Genomic DNA, 21,318 nt, shown 5'->3' with positions numbered 1-21,318 from the left:
AGGCAAACCAGGCAAAGCAGGCAAAGCCGGCAAACCCAGCCAACCGCCAGCAGCAGGCAACGGCTGTCAGATGTGGGTGGTTTGCTGTGGTGCGTGTGTGGGTGTGGGTTGTCTGCGGTGTCTCTGCAGAGTGAATGACTTTTGCGCCTGGCATTTAAATGAAGGCGCAGCTTAAATGGATTTTGGGCCAACACACACACACACACACACACATACACATACATGCTGTATGCGTGTGTGGAGTCTATGGTTATCTTTAGTTAATGCCTTGAGCCATGCCTGGCCAAATCGTTCTGACGTGTTTCGCTGTCAGCTCAATTTGAATTTTTCAGCGACGAAATTATATATTTAAACCAAATTAAATTGCACCTACATATATCTCACTGGAGATTCACTTTACCTGAAATTTCACATATTTGGTTAACTTATTTAATTGCCCCCAATTAGCCGCTGCGTTTGTTGCGCCCATTTGCATGCCACTAATTGAGTTGTGCCCCAAACAGACGTTGCACTTAGTCTACTCAACTTTACCCTGCTGGCTGTCCCTCTCCCTCTCCCTCTCTCTCTCTCTATCTCTCTCTCTCTTTCTGTTCTGTCTACCATTAATGAAGAATACTTTTTGTAATTAAATAATAATTTTCTGCTTTGTCTCGCTTTATGGCGCTGCGTAGATAACGACTACCTTGGCTCACTTTTTGCAGAGTTCACAAACATTGCCACGCCCACTGACATATATGCAGATACATAGTCAAGTGTCTCTCATTGTTATTCATTTGGCTGGCACAGCATCTGGCAGGAGTAGACTAAATATTTCATTGCCTAAATTCAAATATTTAAAAAAAAAAAAAAAAAAAAATCATTCACATTCGAACAAATCTAAACATAGATTGCGTTAAATAAGAAAGCTATTTTTATTTTTCAATTAAACACGTAAATAAATATTAAAAGCAAATGAAAATCAACATTTTTTATCTTCTGGCTTTAAATGTTTTTTATTTTTAATTGCCAAAATCGAGCGAAAATATTTACTCGAATTGTTATTCTATTTTATTGTGCTATTTTAGTTTAAGCTAGCATCAAAATTGTCTCTCTCTTTCTCTCTCTCTCTCGCTCTCTCTTTCTACCTTATCGAATGTTGCATGGCTGCACTTTGGTTTGTCAGCAAAATTTACTCTTTTGTCGAAAACTAAATGTTAAATCTGCATGAATATATATATGCATATACATACATATATATATATATATATATATATTTATGTTTATACATGTGTGTACGTACATATTTTTTATTGTGTACTCTATTTGCATTTTTGTCTCTGCTCTAATGCCCTGTAAACAATTTGAGCGTATGGATTAGGCTCTATTCAACTATCCATAGATTCAAATTTTAAATTTTATTTATAGAAAAAAAATAAAATAAAAAATACAAATACAAATTTCACAATTGCAGCAAAAAATATGCAAATCGAATAAAGTTGGTTATGTATCTGGCTACAATAATACTAATTTCCAGCCAGGGTATTTGCCAGTCAGGCATACTCCATTAGTGGCCGCTCGTGAGGTGTGAGCCAAGCGAATGTCGTGTGCTGTTAGCTGGCGATTCCCAGCTCCATTGGACGCACTGAAATTCCATTTGTGCTCCCTGTGTGGCCATCAAATGTAGTGCGTCCTGCCGTATCCTGGCGTGTCCTGCCGCATTCTATCGGTTGTATTTGCATATCTGAAGGCACTTGGAGCTGGGACTTTAGCATGACTTTAGTTGGATTTTATTTGGTTCAGTGGCAGTTGTTGCTCCTGCTGCTGCTCCTGCTGCCCTGAGGCAAACACAAAGTAAATATTTGAGCTGCCACTTGATTGGCCAAAGTGCCACAAAGTGCAACAAAATGGTGCAAGATGCAGGCGAGCATAATGCAGCTCGCATGCAGCACGTTCAATGCATAAATCAATTATGGCAATTATTTCATATTTGAAAACAAACTGAAAACTGAAAGCGGAAAATGGAAAACGGCAAACGGAAAACTGAAAAGCAACAGCAAACGCAACAATAATTGAATTTAACTTAAGCTCTGCATTGCCCCACTCCCACCTCTCCACACTCCAATTGCCTGCCCCCACGTGCCCCATCCACCTGCCTCCCATTGAAATGCTACCAAAAATAACCGCAGCCAACGCACAAGCACATAAATCACGTATACGCAATGTGCCACGCACTCAACAAACCTAATTGTTGTTGTTGTTCGCCCGTTCACTCATTCCGTTCACTCGATGCCAAAGCAAACGCTTTTCTCTGCAGCCCCCTAGGCTCAGGCTCTCACTCTGACTCTGACTCTGACTCTGGCTGGCAGCTCAGTAGCTCTCGATGATAAATCGAATTCGATTGCTTTGGCATAACTCATGCGATTAGAAACTCGGCGCTATTAGCGCGCTAAGCCACAATGACACGAGCTGCTGCGGCTTAGGTTTAAGATTCTACTGAACAATTTTATTTCCTTTTCTGCTCTTGGTTTTATATGACTTTTTTTTTTGCTGGTATAATTTCTTAAGTGATTCAATACTGAATTTATATTTCAAAATTAATTTTTTAAGATTGATTTATTTATTATTATTATTTTTATTATTATTATTATTATTTTTATTATTATTAATTTTTATTATTATTATTATTATTATTTTTTAATTAATTATTTAAATTTTATTTTATTTATTATCTACTCTTCTTTTTCTCTTGTTAACACATTCGTTGACATATTAGTTAAGTATCGATAAAACTATGGTTAAGTATCGATAGTTAACTAAAGTGCTTAAAAGCTTTTTGAGCTGCATTTAAAATCCAAGTAAGCTATGAAAAAGCTTTATAAAAGCTCATACATCTGCCTTCAAGGCTGACTTGCAATAAAGTTTTTTTCTTAAATTGTTATTAAGCTGCTTTAAACATAGATTTATGATGATGGCAAGGGAAATTTTAAGTTGCGGGCTCTCTCAGGTGCAACGATTAGACAGCTTGATGCTTAAGTGTGCATTAGTAAATGGCTTAAAGCCGCTTATACACACTCTCTCTCTCTCCCTCTCCCTCTCAGTACAAGAAAATCCTTAAGCTTAGCTATCAAATAAAACATTTGAAACTCCGCAAGCTGCTGGAGCTGTATTTGGTTTACCTTCGCTGGCAATTGGATTTAAATATTTGCAGCGAGTGTAATATTTAGATTAAATTGAAAGATAACCGGCTGGAGATAAACTATGTATAAAACGCATTTGCATTTGCTCTCGTTGTGTTTGCAGGAAGCTTATCGTCGCTGGGTCTGCAGCACGCTGGTGCCGTATTTCGCTGAGCCGCAGGATGTGGATGCAGCGCCAAAGCCGACGTCGACGGCGACGCCGATGCCAACGTCAGCGGCAAACGATGAACTCGCCATGCCGCGAGGGTCAGCTGCAAAGACAATGCCCGCGGGCAAAAGTAAGCGTGCGGCACGAACTGTGAGCGCAGCAGCAGGAGGAGGAGGAGGAGGAGGAGGCGGAGCTGGAGGAGGAGCTGCCGCTGCTGCTGCCGCCGCTGCTGCTGTTGGTGGCACGGGCAATGGCATCAAGCATAAATCTCAGAAATTAATCAGCAATAACAATAAATCAAATAACGGCAATAACATGAACGAGCGTCAGATTAATCAACAGCATGACGAGGACAATGAGCCCCGCATTGAGCCGCAAACAAAGCTCTCGACGTTCTACGATGTCGTTGGCGTTGGCCATGCCCAGACGCTAGCCCACGCCCAAGTTCCGGCCCCAGTTCACAGTCAGTTCCAGTTCCAGTTACACAACAACAACAGCAACAGCAACAGCAACAGCCATAGCCGAGCTGCCACGGCTCAGCGCGAGGAGGAAGAAGAACAATTCAATAATTTCATATCGACTGCCAATAATGCGGATCCCAGTGCAGCGGATCCAGTGATATCAAAACTACAAAAGAGGTTGCTTAAATCACATATATTGATCGACTTGCATATACCCTATAATAACATACTTTCTCTCTATCTCTCTCTTTATCTGGCTCGCTCGCTTAGATCAACACGCAAGGCAGAGTTCCGCAAACGCCGTAGGATTCGACCCTGCCTTAGCGTCTGCCAAACCGTCGAACAAAAGTGCCCCTATCTGCTGCCCGCCGACCGCGCCCCCGCGCTCCCCACCCAATATGCCGGCGAGCCGACATTCGTATGCCTAGGTAAGCTGTAAGCTATTTATATTGTAAATATTTATTTGGTTTCAGGTTTCAGGACAATTTACAAAAAAAAAAAATATTGTTTAATTAAAAAAAAATTTTTTTTTAAATGGAATTTTTAAAAAAGTAATTTCTCCTAATTTTTAATAATTATCAAAAATTTATTTATTTATTTATTTTTTATTTTATTTATTTTTATTAGAACTGAGTTAAAAATACTTTTTTTTATTCTTATAAAATTTGAATGAATCGTTTTTCGTATAGCTAGACAGCTATCTAGCGGTCTGTTTTCAATTCTGAATCAGAACTGGAATCAGAAATAGAGAACTTGTAGATTCCTTTTGCAATTCAATTCTTTTGATATACATTTTGCTTGGGGCGTTAAAAGTTAAACTGAAATCAAATCAGTTTTTCTTTTCTCTCTCTCTCTTTTCTATTGGCCATATATTTAATACAAGGCCAAGTGGACCGAAACGTGAACTGACGCGTGAACCGAAACGTGAACTGAAACGTGAATCGACGCATGAACTGAAACGTGAAACGCGAATTGCAAATAATAAAGTTTATCTTAATTCCAATTTTTGCGTAAAAATACTTAAATTAATTCTAAAACAAAAGGTCGATGGCTATGAAATTTTTACATTTAACTTGGACATTTACATCTCTTATTTGTTGAAGCATAATTGACAGATATACATTTTACATATTTTTTACAATATTTACAATACTTTTATTTGTCATTTATTTATAAAGATAATTATTTAAAATATATTTTGTATTTAAATTCTTTAATTTCTTAATATAAAAATTCTTTTACTACTATATTTTTAAGTAATATATGAATATATGCTATGGGTACATGTGTACTTTATATAGATATATCTGCACATATATATCTATAAAACTCTCTAGAGCTCCATCGCTTGACCTATTCCGCTGCCCTTGCAGATCAAAATATACCGGAGACTGGAGAACAGCTGAAGAAGTCGAGCTACGGCCCCAACGACTGCTGCTACAGCTACTGCAACGGACCCACTGAGGGCATCTGCACCATCTGCCCGGACTTTGCGCCCGCCTTCGGCTCCCCCCACGGCAACAGAAGCAGCAGCAGCAGCAACTCGAGCTCAAGCGGTCATCGGGTGCACAACATCACGTTGACGCTGAGCTCCCCGGCGGGGGAGCATGCGCGTGCTGCGAGCGTCTCGCTGGCCTTGCGGAACATCTCGCGGACGAAGGGGGAGCAGGGAGCTGGCTGGCTGCTGGAGCAGCTGCCGTATTATGTGAACTACGAGAGCGTCTACTACTATGACGACGATGACGAGGGCAGCGAGATGCCGGAGCGAGCGCTGTCCGGCGGCTGTGCGGCGGTGCCGTCAGTGACAAGCCGCTGTGATATACCCTATTATGCATCCGGTGTGGCGCCGACGCCGCCGACGCAGCTGCTTGTCTGGCTGAGCGCGCTGCTCGGTCTGTTGAGCAGCTGTGGCGCTGGGGCGGCGCGACAGCGTTGCAGTGGGCGTGCCCAGAGGGCGGCCGCGGCAGCGGCAACGGCAGCAACAGCGGTCGCAGTTGCGGAACGTGTGGACTCGTGTCCGGGCAGCTGCCATGAGCTGTTAGCGAACAGTCCAAGTCCAAGTCCGAGTCCAAGTTCGAGAAAGCGAGACGGAAATGGAGCCGGAAGCGGAAGAGGAAGGGGAAGGGGAAGAGGAAGGGGAATCGGAGCCGGAAGTGCAAGCTTCACTGCCACACACAACAGACACAAATGGGCGTGGCCATGGGAATGGGCATGGGCATGGTCGGGGGCATGGGCATGGGCATGGTCATGGCTGTGGGCATGGTCATGGCTATGGTCATGGCTATCGATGAAATGCCGCCAAGTGCGTTATCTACGCGTATCGCGAGACCGTAGTCGTATAATTAACTATAAACACATACAGCTGCAGCTGCAGCCACAGATACGAAACAGACGTTGCACGAGCGATAGGAATAGATATGATAGAAATTACCGTTACATCTACTATTACAACTACAACATCAACGATTGGTGGCGGAGATGGAAGTGGTTAGGCAGCGATGGTCGAACGGTGACCATCATCTCAAAGGGCGCCTTATAGTGCACAGAGAAATACTTACCCACACACACACACACACACACGTATACACAGAGCAAAACACATTGCGAATTTTCACAGAGATTTGCAGTTCAGCAAAAATGAAGAAAAACAAATGAAAAGAAACCCCCAAAGGAAAAAAAAAAAAAAAAATGTCATTAATTGTATTTCGTACTCTAGAAAATTACTCGTAATGCTAGCTAATTAAAAAAAAAAAAAAAAAATCAAGTTGAGTGTAAAAAAAAAAAAAAAATAAGAAAATAACAAAGAAAATTTGCAGGTCGTTTCGCCTGCCAATTTGTTTTGAAACGGAAAATTCAATGAGAGAAAATGATAAATGGGCAAGGAAATTGAAAATGGAAAATGTAAGGAAAAAGGCAAACAAAAACACTTTAAATATTTATGGTCCTCTTTCAAATGAAAAATATAAAAAAATATATATATATATGAAAGTAAATAAATTATAAATCTCTATTGAAAAAAACCTTTAAAAAAAAAACAACAACAAATAGCATATTTTATTACAACTAGAAACAAAGAATATTAATATTTAATTAAACAAAAAACAACTGCCACAAAAATAGGTTTTTTAGGTAAACATTAAACGAAAATAAACCAAAACAAAAAAAAAAATCACATTTAACAAAAGTATATTGAAGAAGAAGAGAGAGAAAACCCAAAAGAGGAATACATAAATAAACATAGCTATAAACTTAAATAAAGGCGGATAAAACATAAATTTAAAAACAAAACAAAAAATATTTTAGGCTAGCTAAGTATAACGAAAAAACAACAACAGAAAAACACAAAACACGAAATGAAATTTAGACTAAAAAATAAATAAAACATAAAACACAGCTCGCAAAACAATTAGCAAAAACAAATAACTAAAATAAAAATATTAAAAGAAAATAAAGATAATACCAAAAAATCTGTTCAAACACACATTTCACCGAAGATACATGAAACATATAGACCGCTTATCAAATTAATTTCAAGACATTTAAAGAAAACAAAAAAAAACGAAAAGAAAAACCAAAATGAAAACTTTGCTTAAAACAAAAATTAGTTTAACAAACAAAAACAAAACGAAATCAAATATTATAACATAGTCGAAAATAAAGAGGGAAAGGAAACGAAACAAGTTAGCAGAAACGAAGAAAGCGAGGAACTTGAAGAAGTAACAGAGGAAGAGAGGGAGGAAGCAGAACAAGTAACAACCAACAATGTGTCTAAGATTGTCTTTATTTAGTTTTTAAACATAAACTTTGTATAACCAAAAAAAAAAAAAAGAAGAAAAAAAAAACAATATAAAGCGCACAGTAAATTTAAATTTTAAGGTTCATATACAGCATAGAAGAAGAGAGAAGCAAAGAGAGAAGCAGCAGCAAAGGCGTACAATTATAAATGAGTTTTTAGGGCAAGTAACTGAGGTAAAGCCTAGGCATATACATATATATATATATAGTATGCAGAAGCCGAGAGAAGCAAAAGAGAAGTAACAGCAACAACAACATACCTACTATATATAAATAGTGCATACAAATAATAATAATAATGATAATGAATAAAATTAAATTTAAAAAAAATAATAATAATAAAGTAAATAATAATAATTTTTGTAATAAAGTTAACTCTATGTAGCGTACATAAAATAACAAGAGAATACACATAAAAAATAAACGTAAATATATATATTATATATATTTATAATTAACAATTTATCGTACATACACAAATTAAAACTATAGGCAAACAATAAAAAACAAAAAGAAAAATAAAGAAATTATAATATATAAGTATTATATATATGTATGTATATACATACATATATGAGAATAATTAGTTACTAAATGAAAGAAAAGTTAGATGTATTTGGTATTAACTAATTGCCTATTGAATTAAGCATATACCACCAAAAGAAAAACAAAACATGACTCGACTCGACTCTCAACTCAACTCAACTCAACTTTCAGCTCCGATCTATAAACACTTTCCTAACCCACGAATCTCTCACGTTTACTATTCATCTTTGTCAAAAGCACGCTCTATTTAGCTTTCAATATAATTTCTGTTTAAAGGTTAAGGCACTGCAGGCAGTACTGAGAACCCAAAACTTTCTTTCGACAAAACATTGTTATCGAACAACTGACGCATTACTTTAAGCAAATACAAAGTATCTCTGTTCCCTTTAACAGCACATTAAGTGTGGCATGTTAGGTGTTGTTGTAGTTAACAAAACTGTAAGAAGTAGTTACCTAAAGACGATTAAATATATATATGTATACACAGCACTAGCTGAAAGTTGCACTTGAACTATGAATTAGTCCAGTTAAGCTACTTAATTTCCAAAAGTTTCTACTGAGGAGAGCGGTTCACGCTTTTCAGCGACTTTTTCTTTAAAAGTTTTTTATATGTCAGATTAACTGAAACAGTGGATTAATCCAGTAAAACTTTCAATTAACTATGTTTTCAGTTCATTTTCGAAACTTATTAATGAGGGATAGCAAAATAAATTGCCACTACATTAAATGAGCTTCCATTAGAAAGCTCTTTTTACTATTGATATGACGAACTTTTCATTTGAAAGCACATTAAAGTTAGACTAAAAGCTTTTTTACTTTTTCAAATTCTATTCAATATTTTTCACGACTTTCAATTAATGAGTCTTACTTTGCATTGAAAGCACATTTGACCAAAAATCTATTTTCTCTCTTAATAATTTAATTTCTGGATTATTCTTATGTAGAAATGATCTTTCATAATTCCCTTTCCGCTTTCAGCTAGTGTCATAAATTGATTCTAAAGTTCATTATGGAAACTTAAGCTTTTCTCGTTCCCACCTGAGCTAAAACGGCTTTCACTTCAAATTTCCATATCACTTCTCCCCACAAGCTAAAGAGAAACCTGCGATTTGCCTTTGTAAATACACAGACACACACACGCATACTTACATCGTTACACACTCGCACACACTCACACTCACTGCTGAAGAAGAATTTCGAGTTTTCGTATCTGTTCTTGACTTTGATTTCTAAGAGTTCTTTTTCCGTAGACTTTTGTTGTTTGTCCTTCAATAATTGAGATAGATATAAACGAGATATTTACATAGGCCCGATTTTCGTGTGAATTTCCAATTAAATGTGAAATTAATAAAATAAAAACAAAAAAATAAAAAAAAATAAATGGGGGAAATAGAGAGGAAAATAAAACAAAGGAAACCATTTCAAAGCGATAGCCGCTGGCACAAATTGCGCGCATATGCAAATTGTTATGAATTATTGTGTACTTTTGTAAAACTTTTTGATATATATAATATAGTTAACATGAATAGATGCCTAAATAATAAATTAAATGTTAATTTATTTAAATGTAAACAATAAAGAAACGGAAAGCGAGAGAAAATGCTAAAATATCTTCAACTAGTTGAAAATGGTAAATCGATAATGATGATGATGATGATGATAGTGTTATTTAACGATATTACGTATATAATATATATATATATGGTATCTGGGTATACGGATCGAGCATGAAATTACTTTACAGCAAAAACATTTACATTCAAAGTTTTGTGTACAAAAACAACAAAAACAAAAAAGAAAAACATTTTTGGACATTTCATACTCTCGTAATGTTAAAGCTCATATGCGAATACTTGAAACCCAATGAAAAACCCAAAAAAAAAAAAATCGAAAATCGAAATCAATACAAATAATTAGCACGAAAAAATATTATAAATAATAATAATAATAACAATGAAAATCGAGTATAAAAAATATATACAATAATTTTTGTAAACTCTCAGCTGCTGCAACAACAACAACAACAAAAGGCAGCTGAGCAAAGGAAAACAACAACAAGAAGTCAAATGATAAAATGATAAAAAAAAAAAAAAATGTTATGGCAAGGTAGCAATTATTTTTTACAAAAGCAAAGAAAAAAACCCAAAAAAAAAATTATATATATAAACTATTTAATGTATGTAAAATTAAAAACAAAAATAATGAAAATGAGGAAAAATTTTAACATGAGGAAAAAACAAAAACAAAAAAAAAAAAAAAAAAAAAAAAAACACAAAATTCTTTTTAGGCCACCCAAAAAAAAAAAAAAAAGAAGGAAATATTACATAATTTATGTGCCAAGCGAGAGAAAATTATTTCATGTATCGTATTTGATATCAACAACAAAGCGAGCACAAAAAAATAAAATTAAATGAAAAACAAATTATAAATAAATTAAAAACAAAAACAAAATAAGAAAATAAAACTCATGTCACAGGAAATAAAAATAAACAAAAATTGAAAACATGTCAAATACACTTAGCAAAAGCATTTTGAATGTGCGTGTGCAGAGACCCAGATCCTGGATGCCCACACCCCCAACAGTCTCCCCTCACATCCCCCCAAGAGCCTCACCCAAACTCGCTCCAGATGCCAACGGACATTCAAAGTTTGTTAGTTAATTAATGAAAATGAGAACTTATTAAGAAAACAGCTAAGAACTTTAAAAACTCAAACTGAAATCTTCTGTACTTGTTAATTAACAGCAACAACAACAACAAAGCCACATAGAGAACAAATATATAAAAAAAGAAAAGTTAAATTGAAAACAAAATAAAAACTTTAACTATAAACCGAATTATAAAACTGAGCAAACTTTTCGTAAAACAAAAATACTTGATTCCCAGTCGAAACGATTTACTTAAGTCTAAAAAAAAAAATAATAATAATTAATAAATAATAATAGCAGAAACTATGTTATAATACTACTAATAATAATAATAATTATAATATGACACATAAATTGAAGATAAAACAAGATGAAAGAAGAGGACAACTGGCATAATTATGGTAATTGTAAAATAATTAAACAATGACGTAAACGTGAAAAACAAAAACAAAAAGAAAAAAAAAACAAGTGAAAATAATAAAAATAAATTGTTGTTATTGAATGTATTTGTATAGAAAATTATTATGATTATGACGATGAATAATAAATGATTACAAATAATAATTATTGTTCAAAAGATAAAAACAAAAAAGAGAAAAGCCAAAAAAAAAAAAAGCAAACAAACAAACATAAAACCACAAAACCAAAAACCGAAAAACCAAAACAAAACAAAATAATATATATACATATATATATGAGAATAATGTTTCTGGCTTCATTTTTATTCAATTTTTGACAGCGAACCGACATCCGTCGTAAGAGTCATGAAAACTTTCGAACTGCTTGATGGAGCTTTTAAGTCGTTAGGATTGCAGTGTTGAATATTAAAGCTTAGCTCAGCTAAAATTGAAGTGCAAGTTAAGCTAAAGCTTCTGCGTGAGCTTGAGTACAGCTCAGAGCTAAATAACTTAATGCTATCTTCTGTTAGCTTTTGGATTGATGCGAAGTTTCTGAACAGCTTGAAAAGTATCTTGAGCAACAATTGATATGACAAAGTTAGATTAATAGAAAGCTCAACTTAAAAAGCTGCTGAAATCAAATGTGAAATACTAAATATTGCAACTAATTTTACTTGACGTCTTGGAGCTTATCAAACTTTTAATCAGGTTTAAATATATCTGGGCTTAGCTTCAGCCTTTAAGACATTTCAAGAAGCTTTTTAAGCGCAAGCTTTGCATAGTAAATGTTGATTAGCTTTTGCTTGTCTACTTTAGGTTATTACAGCATCTTTTGTTGTGCGTTGCTCTAAGACAGGATTAATCTAGTGGCTCGTTTCTTTCCAGCTCGTGTCATTGTGGAAATTTGCTTCACTGACCCGATTGGCAGCAAAATGTGCGATTCAAACTTTCACTTTTTCCTTTTCAGTTATATTTTTTTTTTTTGTGCTTTTGTATATATATCCTTAATGCCAATTTCTGTAGGGGCCACAACAAGCGGACCGTAATTAGACAAGCAGCAGTGGAAGCAACAGCAGCAGCAGCAGCTGCGGCTGAGTCGAGCTCGCTTCGTGTTGCGGCCGAAGCAGCCTGCCGAAGTGCCGGCCATTGGGCCAGGCAGGCAGAGCGAGCAGGTGTTGCCTCTGTGTGGCAGTGGCAGTGGCAGTCGCTGTGACTGTGACTGTGCCGCAGATTCAGATACGTTTCGACACGCGAAAGGGAAAGTTCGTGCAGCGCAGCTACGCAGCCGGCCAAGACATCGACTGTCTGAACGGGCAACTGGCAGCGGCCACATGCCACAGTTGCGTGCCTCATAGCCAAGTCCAAGTGCGTGTGTGTTGGATTGTGTGTAAAAGTGTCCAAATATTTGCATAGGCCACACGGATAAAGGTGCACGCTAACGAGCTGATGGTCAACTGGGCCCCAAAAGGTTTTTACAGCTGCGGTTTATTTTGGCCCGTAAGGCGGTGATGGGAGCTGGGGGCGTGGCACACTCAGTGTACTGTGTGTGTGTGTGTGTGAGTGTGTGTGAGGCAGGCTACGTGTGCGAAAAACTAATTACAAATAACACGACTCGCTTTTAGCCATGTCAGCATCTGCCTCGGCCCTGTGCCCTGAGCGCTGTGCCCCGTGTTAATTATGGCCAACAGCATCAGCTACAAATGCTGCGACTAAGCCGCCACGCCACGCCTCCCACCCACAACAACATAACAAACATTGGGCTACACGGCTTTTTACTTTATTAAAAAAAAAAAAAGTATATGTATATGTATGCTAAACCCGTCGAAACAAAAGGTCAAAATCTAATTGAAATTGACGCGGGAATGTGCCAAACAGCGAGTGACTCGTTCGAGTTAAGCATACATACATATATTTGGCTGTATATATTCAAATATGTAGAGTTACATATGTATATAGTCAAACATATAGTCATAGATATATATATATTTATGACTGTACTGAGAGTAACTTTTTTCGTCTCTAAACTTTTTGATTTTTAGTTTTTAGTTTCAGTTTAGTTTTATTAAAATCTAATTTAGTTTTGGCATATGCAAATATTTTTACTGTTTGGTGTAGAGTTTTTTATGATGGTTACAATATGTCAAAGGGTTTTCCAAAACTACTAACTACTATACTCATGCAATATATATATAATATGAATATAAACTCGGCTGCATATTAGGTTTCTGGATATACATATACATATATAGACTCGTATATGTTTAAATAAGGTATAGGTGCATAGGTTTAGGTCTTGAACTGCCGTTGATAGCTGAGAAGTATTGATAAAGTACAGGCATATAAAAGATGCCCATAGAGTGCTTGCCTGGAACTAAAGGAATATGTAGGTCTCTCATAGTTCATTATTTTTAATTGAATTCCAGTTGACTGACATTAAAGTTTCTTTATCTATAACTTGATTGATTGCTAGGTTACGTCAGTTGTCTCCTCTATTGGGCTTTGCTAGGATCATGAAGTTTTGCAGATGAATCTCTGTTGATCCCCTAACAAATATATCTTTATAGATCTACATATATGGCTTACGCTTGAGGACTGAGCAAATACCAGATAATCAATTCATATATCATATATAAAAGATAAAATTCACATATCTCTTTTTTTGAATACTTTTACATCAGCAGGCAGTCTATAAGGAATCAACCAAATAATACTAACATCATGTTTCCACTCCCTTGAATACCTGTAATGAAACTATTACAACTTTTGTTTACAGCACTCATCAGCAAACGAAACACAATTATCTATATAAACACGGCCACATATCACATTCATTGACTCACTAACGAGCAAGTCAAATCGAAGCTAATTGACTTTATTTAACTTTCAATCGTGACCCTGTACATGTCCCTTGGCTCTCTATATATAGCGAAGTCGATTAGGTTAATTAATTGGCAATCTAAATAAACAATTGCTCAATAAGTTGGCTAAACGTTTGGCCATAAAACGAGCATTAAATAAATAATTGATAAGCCGCAAAGGCCATTAAAAAACAGAACCAGAAGAAGAGGAGGAAAACTCTGCAGCAGTTTGCTAACTCAATTGCCACGCACAGATACAGATACAGATACAGATACAAATGTATCTCGACAGTGAACGTGACTAAAAGAGAATTAAGCAAAAGAAGAAGAAACTCAACTTTGCGTGCAAAATAAAAGTAAAGGAAATGCTTTAAAAATGTTGCATGTGTGGAGCAAAGAAGAAGAACGTGCCACGCTAATCAGTGGCCTGCTGCTTGCTGCATTAATAATTCAATTGGCAGCGGCAGCGACACCGGCGTCGGCGTCGACGTCGCGAGCGTACAAAGCTCAGCGAGTGCACGAACCAATTGAAGAGGCAGCGTATGCTACAGTGGTGAGCAAGGCATTAGTCAAGACGCGCAGTGGTGAGTATGAATGAGTAGCGTGGTGTAATTGAGGGTGACCAAATAAGAGCGAGAGAGAAGTAAATTTTAATAAATTTTAACTGCATAAACTATTTTATTGCTCTAAGCTCTATTTTGAATCTGTATTGCTGTCATTATATATGAAATTGCAATATTATTAAATGGCAAAGATATTTAAATCTTCATCCAGCGAAACGAAGTTTTATCACTCTTGCTTGGTCCCTTTAGAGTAGAGTAGATTAGTGTGGGGCGTTTCTGCTTACACTCCCGTTCACATTTCTAATGACAGCCGCAATGCAGCGCCTGCCGCGCAGCGTTTTTCATGTGCGCTGGAATCCCAATGAGAAATTCATTGTGGAGAGTCGCGAGAGTCCGGCCATCAACTCGTCCAAGCTGGCGCCGCACCCACGCCTGAAGGTGTCCAAGAGCACGAAACTCACGCTCAGCCCCAAGCTCTATCTGTGCCACGACAAGTACTCGAGCGAGTGCCACAATAAGACGGCGTCCTTCCGGCGTCGCATTGTGCAGAGCTTTGAGCGCTCGATGAGCGAATCGCTGAATGATTCGAATCACTACAATGTGGACTACAAGCCCGTCTTTGGCGACAGCTTCGAGGAGCAGTATTATCCCTCGAGCTGCCTGGTCATGGAGGCGGGCGTGCGTGTGCTACGGCGCAAGGATCCGCCGTTCAACAAGCTGCCCTTCGGCCGACTCTTTCCGCGCCAGAAACTCTTCCGCAATGTGAAGAACATCAAGACCTGTGCGATTGTCTCCAGCGCCGGGTCGCTGGCGGGCTCCAAGCTGGGCCGGTTTATAGGTGAGTGTGGTGGCTTCTGATGATTGACTGGTTGACTGATTGATGATTGATGTCTCTTCAACTGCCAGATAGCCACGATATTGTCATGCGCTTCAATAACGCGCCCACCCGCGGCCACGAGGCGGACGTGGGCAGCAAGACGACAATTCGCGTGGTCAATTCACAAGTAAGTCGCTTGCATGGGCCATCAATCCAGGTCAGTCAATGTCAATCGATCGCTTTGCAGGTGGTCACCAAGCCGGAGTTTGATTTCGCTCATGCGCCAATCTTCCGGAACGTCACGATCGCCGCCTGGGATCCCGGCCGTTACAATGGCACCCTCGAGGATTGGCTAACCAGCGCCGACTACGATCTGTTCACCAACTACGAGATCTACAGACGTCGCTACCCCAAGTCGCGCGCCTTTCTCATCGATCCGCACTCCGTGTGGCGACTCTGGCAGAGCCTGCAAATGTTTGCCGGCAATCGAGCCATACGTCGTAATCCTCCCAGTTCCGGTTTCATAGGTGAGTATAACAGGAAACCTCCAACTTAACTGTATCCTAAAGCAGGAGGACAAACTTAACCAATGCCTATCGACTGGCGTAAGGAATTAGAAATTAGAAGAATAAAAATCCTTCAATTGGCTGAGATAGATATAAGACCTTCTCTAAACAAAAACAGCTTGAAGCGCGCCCTATCCCTGCGTATCCTGTCGAGTAATATTTTAAAATGCTTGGCGCCATCAAATCCTCCTTGTGGCTGCTGAGATATAGAACAAACATGCCAAGACGCGTCGTCATGCGTTCACATATGGCCGAGCTGAGGTATTTTAAATTGAGCCAAAACTGCCCTCAAGTGAGCAACTAAAAGTATGCTACACAAATTTTGATTCACCAAATTTTTTGTCTTCTTGCTGCGATTTCTGTTCGTCTGGTATTTCAGCAGAATTTCAATGAAAATCCGTGTCATTTAGTGGGTGTCAGCCATATTTAAAATAAGCAACAACAACAAATATTTGTTTATAATTTTTTATTTATTAAAAATTTTATAATTTTTTTTTTTTTTTTTAAACAAAAAAAATCCTTAAATGTAACGTATATTTATTTAAATTAGAGGGATTTTAAGTAGAGGCAAAGTGCATTTAATATAGCAACTAAAAGTATGCTACACAAATTTTTATTCACCAAATTTTTCGGCTTCTTGCTGCGATTTCTGTTCGCCTGGTATTTCAGCAGAATTTCAATGAAAATCCGTGTCATTTAGTGGGTGTCAGCCATATTTAAAATAAGCAACAACAACAAATATTTGTTTATAATTTTTTATTTATTAAAAATTTTATAATTTTTTTTTTTGTTTAAACAAAAAAAATCCTTAAATGTAACGTATATTTATTTAAATTAGAGGGATTTTAAGTAGAGGCAAAGTGCATTTAATATAGCAACTAAAAGTATGCTACACAAATTTTGATTCACCAAATTTTTCGGCTTCTTGCTGCGATTTCTGTTCGCCTGGTATTTCAGCAGAATTTCAATGTAAATCCGTGCCATTCAGCGAGGGCTGGGAAAACTTTAAAATAAATTATATATTATTATTATTTATATATTATTTATAAATAATTTTATTTATTAAAAATTTTATAGTTTAAACAAATAAATCTTAAATATATATAGTGTATATTTATATTATCTTATATATAATCAGCAGCACAAAAGTATGCAATATTTTTTATTTCGCCATTTTGATTGCTCTTTTCCTGTGCAGCCTAAAAGTATGCAGTGCGCATCATTGATGCTTTTATTCGTTTCTTTTAATTTTTTTTTAATATGTTTTGTCTGTGATTTTTAGCCGTTAAATTTATATATAAAAATCGCATTTTTATTAATAATTAAAGAAGATATAATTATATTTTTATATAAGCTATCAGTTTTGGAAAGTATAATAATTGACACTGAATAAACAATAAGGAATGACCTGAGATCAAAGAGGATATATACATACAATGAGTTCAACGTTTTTTTGGCATATCGTTTTGCATACAGCTTTATCTCAGTTAAATTTATGCTAATTGAGAGACCTCTCTGCCTTTTAAATTTACTAATTGCCTCTTAAATTTGCAATTGTCGAAACCTTTTCTCATATACATGCCTCTTCATTTAAATTCACTGAAATTCTAGGCTTGGCTTTGTTACTTCCGCACTGCCCCCAGGTGGACTTTATAGAGTATGTGCCCTCGACGCGACTCAATGGCCGCTGTCACTACTACAGCAAAGAGGTGAGCAGTCCAGGGGGAAGTTAACTTTAACATATGACAACTCCAACTCAAATTTATTCCAGATGAATTCCGGCTGCACGTTTGGCTCGTGGCATCCGTTGGCTGCCGAGAAGCTGATGGCCTTGGATATGAATGTGGCCGACGATATGTCCGTCTTCCAGTTTGGCATCTTGCGCATCCGCCGGCCGGATAAGCTGCTCTGCGGCTTCAATTTCTTTGGTTACTGATGCCCCAGCGTCCATTTCGTCCTGCAGGATCCGCGGCGTCCAGTGACAATCAAATGTGCATTTAATCAAGCGGTTTTCACACACACACACACACACAAGTTTCAAGTGGCTGCAATGAGTGTGAGTTGCGGCTGCTGTTAGTAAATATTTGCGATCAATAAATAATTTATTTGCCTATACTTGCCTGTGGGGTGTGCCCCAAAGGCGGAAGCGGGAAGACCCTTGGGGCGGGCAGGGCACTGCCATCCACGCCCACGCCCACTTTAGCGCTCTTTATGATGGACAATGGGAGCCAGTTAAGTGCCTGTCGCACTTGATTCTGATTGTTTTCTTATTTGTTTACAGCGATTCTCCAGGGACTTGCAATCAGCTTGGCAGCTCACTTGAGTTGAACGACCTGCAGTTACCCTATAAAAATAAATTGAAACTGATAAGTGAGTTTCTAGTTGAAAGCTTAGAGTTGATGTGAAAGTAATTACCATGACTAGACGAATAGATACCCTATAAACATGTCTATATCACTTAGAACATAGATTCCATTAAAGTAGATTCATAATTTAACAAAAGTTAGAAGAGGTTGTTATGGTAGTGTTGGTTAGAAGATACCCTGTGAATATAACTTTTTTCAATAAAAATGATAAGATACCCTGTAAAGCAATTAATGCATAATTCGCAAACAGCTAGCGCTGCTAAGCATACCCCACACACTTCAAGTGCAGGGTATTCCGTTGAGTGCTGCATGCTTCAACCATTAAATGCCATAACTGTTGTCTACAGAGCGAAATTATATATATTGTATATGTATACAAAATTATTGTCAAGGGGGCGCAAAAGATACAGAAACAGTGGAGTTTATGGATTTAAGGGGCGTGGCAATGAGGAGGGATGTGGGAGGTGCTGAAGAGGCATTGCTCATTAATACGTGCTGCGGCAGCGGAAACGTGACCGGCATTCAAAACAGAATACCCAGACTCAGACCGAGAAGAGACCAAGCAGCAGGCCCACGAAAAACAAAAATAAAATAAATAAACAGACGAAGAGCAGCAGCAGCAGCTCACCGAAAAAGGTGGGGAAAAATGAAGACGAAAAATGACGACGGCACTCGAGGTAAACGCGGCGTATGCGCGATATTTGCGAATTAAATGGAATACACGAGTACGCGACCAAATAAAAAACAAAAAGCAAAACACAAAATGTACAAAGATGAAAATTGACATTAAAGCAAACAACGCATTGAACCAGGAAACCGCAAGCCAGGCAGAACTGTTGAAATTTCAACCGAATTTCCAGTACGAATTTCAGGTGTTTCGCCTGGGCGATTGCAAATGCAGTCCAAATAAACATGGAACGGCATTCTTTATTGTTGTTGTTGTTGTTGCTGTTGGTTGTCATGTGAATTTTGGCAGCTGTATATGACTGCTAGGCAGACCAGACTACAGGGTGATGGGGGGCGTGGCTGTGGCTCATCTAACCAGGCGGTGCCAAAAGCGGTTCGCATTTCATATTTGCATTCCGAAACAACATTTTTAGGGTGGCTTTTGTTTGTCAAATGCAAATATCCAGCATTGTCTCTATCTCTCTCTCTCTCTCTCTCACTCTCACTCCCTGCCTCGTTCTATCCCTCTCGACTCTCGACTGTCTCTGCCGGTCATCTGCAGTTGTTTATTTGGCTGTCCACGTTTAGCCACAGCCGAAATTTGTTGATATGCTTTGCCTTTTGCACTTGCGCGTTCATTGAACGCTGAACGTGATCGTAATGCTCAACAAAAACAACTACAACAACAACTACAACAACAACAGTCACCATTGAAAATATTGTTATTATTAATTGTATATTTATATGGCCATAAAATGGAACTCAAAGACCTGCAAATGCACGCTCTAGCCTCAAATATTCACCATTTCCAAGAGAAATGCCAAAATGAGGAGATACCAAAGGAATTTTAATGTTTCAAGCATGAGTGAGGCGAGAAAATATGCAGAGAATATGTAATGGGAGTCCTTTAAGTTGACCTAAAATAAACTCATTTTGAGTTATTATTCCAGATTAAAGTGGATTATGGAAATGTTTAATAGTATCAAAAATTGAATCACTTAATTTACTAATTTAATTTATTATTTTTATTTATATAATTTATTAATTAATAATTTTAATACTTAGTATTTTCATTAGAATATATATCTAAGAAGAAGCTCTGAAGAGCGATATAAATAGGAGACAACGGAGTAAGTATATAAGTTGGGTAAGTATTTTGTATATTAAGTTCCATATCCTGAGATATCCTAGAATAAACATCTTCAAGTCATTCTATTAGCAGATCTAATATTTAGCTCTATATCTATGCATAAGGATACTGACCTCATGCTGAAAGCCTTTTAAGCTAGATTTCCAAATGAATTCAATAAAAAAGACCGCTTTAGTACTCTATATACCTAATACTATAGTTTTTTTATATTTTCTCTTTCTGCTTTCTGGCAATCTCTTCCTTCTTTGAGGACATAATCTTCTCTTCATTTTTGGTGGAAATCTTCTAAGCGTTTCATAACTCACTTATGCAGAACTAAAACCCTTCCGAATGGGTTAAGGTTTACGAAATAAATAATATAAAATTCTTCATTTTCCAGCTAAAATTATTAGTGTTGACAGTTGATGAGCTTAAACACATTTGAATTGAACTTTGACCCATTTGCGAATTTACTACGATATTTTATAGTGATTCCAACAGCTCTTTACATTTAACTGACTTGTGCATTCTCACCTGACAGAAGATGGCTAAAAGCAATATGAAAACGGCATCAGATATGACAGCAATGATTAGCAAAGCAAATGTAATTATTGTGCAAACACGAATTTAGAATTCGTAAAAGCCATTAACTGATAGATGAGTATGCAAATTATAGAGAATATATACGTATATATAGATAGGAGGTATTTGTAGCCGTTGTTGTTGTTGTTGTTGTTGTTGTTGCTGTTGAAGTGCATAAGAAACGTGGCTAATTGGCTTAGGCTTAGCTCAGGCTGAACTCAGCTCGTGTCGCTCGCGCTTATCAGCAATCAGAGAATGTTTCAATTTTTAACGGATATGCGGATATATCGATATGAATATCTATATTATGTATAGACAGACGCGACTAATTGAGCAGGGGCTGAAACTGAGACTGAGACTTACACTGAGACTGAGACAGAGGCTGACGTTTAGTCTGAGACTCTTGATCGAGTTGTTAGCCAAGTTACCAAGACACGTGATCAGACAGCTAAAAGCGCCCGCTGCACTCGTTTCTATGTCCGATGCATATTCGATTCAGTTCAGATCTCGATTGCGCTAAGTGACAGCTCTGGTCGTCGCAGAGGGTCAACATTGACAACGTCTGGCTTTAACAAGTTTTTTCAATTTTATTTTAATTTT

General features: G+C 37.2%; 2 protein-coding genes and 1 long non-coding RNA gene across 8 annotated transcripts in view; 2 read left to right on the top strand and 1 right to left on the bottom strand.

Annotated features, from left to right (window-relative positions):
• The window catches only part of LOC6578661, a 52,732-nt gene extending 46,059 nt beyond the window's left edge, over positions 1-6,673 (top strand). The window contains exons 3-5 of the mRNA XM_002004533.4: positions 3,280-3,962; positions 4,056-4,213; positions 5,159-6,673. Of these exons, the coding sequence (XP_002004569.2) occupies positions 3,280-3,962; positions 4,056-4,213; positions 5,159-6,324 (2,007 nt within the window). The 3' untranslated portion in view covers positions 6,325-6,673. The remainder of the gene's footprint in view (positions 1-3,279; positions 3,963-4,055; positions 4,214-5,158) is intronic.
• Positions 6,674-12,319: 5,646 nt separating this feature from the next.
• On the top strand, positions 12,320-18,090 carry LOC6578660 (beta-galactoside alpha-2,6-sialyltransferase 1). 3 transcript variants are annotated; one of them, XM_032730348.2, is made up of 7 exons: positions 12,320-12,536; positions 13,945-14,613; positions 14,903-15,430; positions 15,499-15,596; positions 15,657-15,936; positions 17,587-17,684; positions 17,747-18,090. In XM_032730348.2, the coding sequence occupies exons 2-7, from the start codon at positions 14,406-14,408 to the stop codon at positions 17,909-17,911; spliced, it is 1,377 nt and encodes a 458-aa protein (XP_032586239.1). In that variant the 5' UTR covers positions 12,320-12,536; positions 13,945-14,405; the 3' UTR covers positions 17,912-18,090. The 3 variants fall into 3 exon arrangements, with proteins under 3 accessions (XP_032586239.1, XP_015018759.1, XP_032586238.1); XM_015163273.3 differs by having other exon boundaries at positions 12,320-12,639; XM_032730347.2 differs by having other exon boundaries at positions 12,320-12,668.
• A 6-nt stretch (positions 18,091-18,096) lies between these two features.
• Positions 18,097-21,318, bottom strand: part of LOC122757721 — a 31,625-nt gene continuing 28,403 nt past the window's right edge. For 3 of the 4 annotated variants that reach the window (XR_006357834.1, XR_006357833.1, XR_006357832.1), the window contains one exon: positions 18,097-18,319. This is a non-coding gene — a long non-coding RNA (uncharacterized LOC122757721). Of the gene's footprint in view, positions 18,320-18,390; positions 18,519-21,318 lie in introns of all 4 variants that reach the window. The other variant, XR_006357835.1, reaches the window with a different exon arrangement.

Source organism: Drosophila mojavensis, unplaced genomic scaffold, assembly GCF_018153725.1.
Source record: "Drosophila mojavensis isolate 15081-1352.22 unplaced genomic scaffold, ASM1815372v1 contig_80, whole genome shotgun sequence".
NCBI lineage: Eukaryota > Metazoa > Arthropoda > Insecta > Diptera > Drosophilidae > Drosophila > Drosophila mojavensis.
The sequence above is the reverse complement of the archived record's forward strand: the minus strand, read 5'-3'. Positions and strand labels throughout refer to the sequence as shown.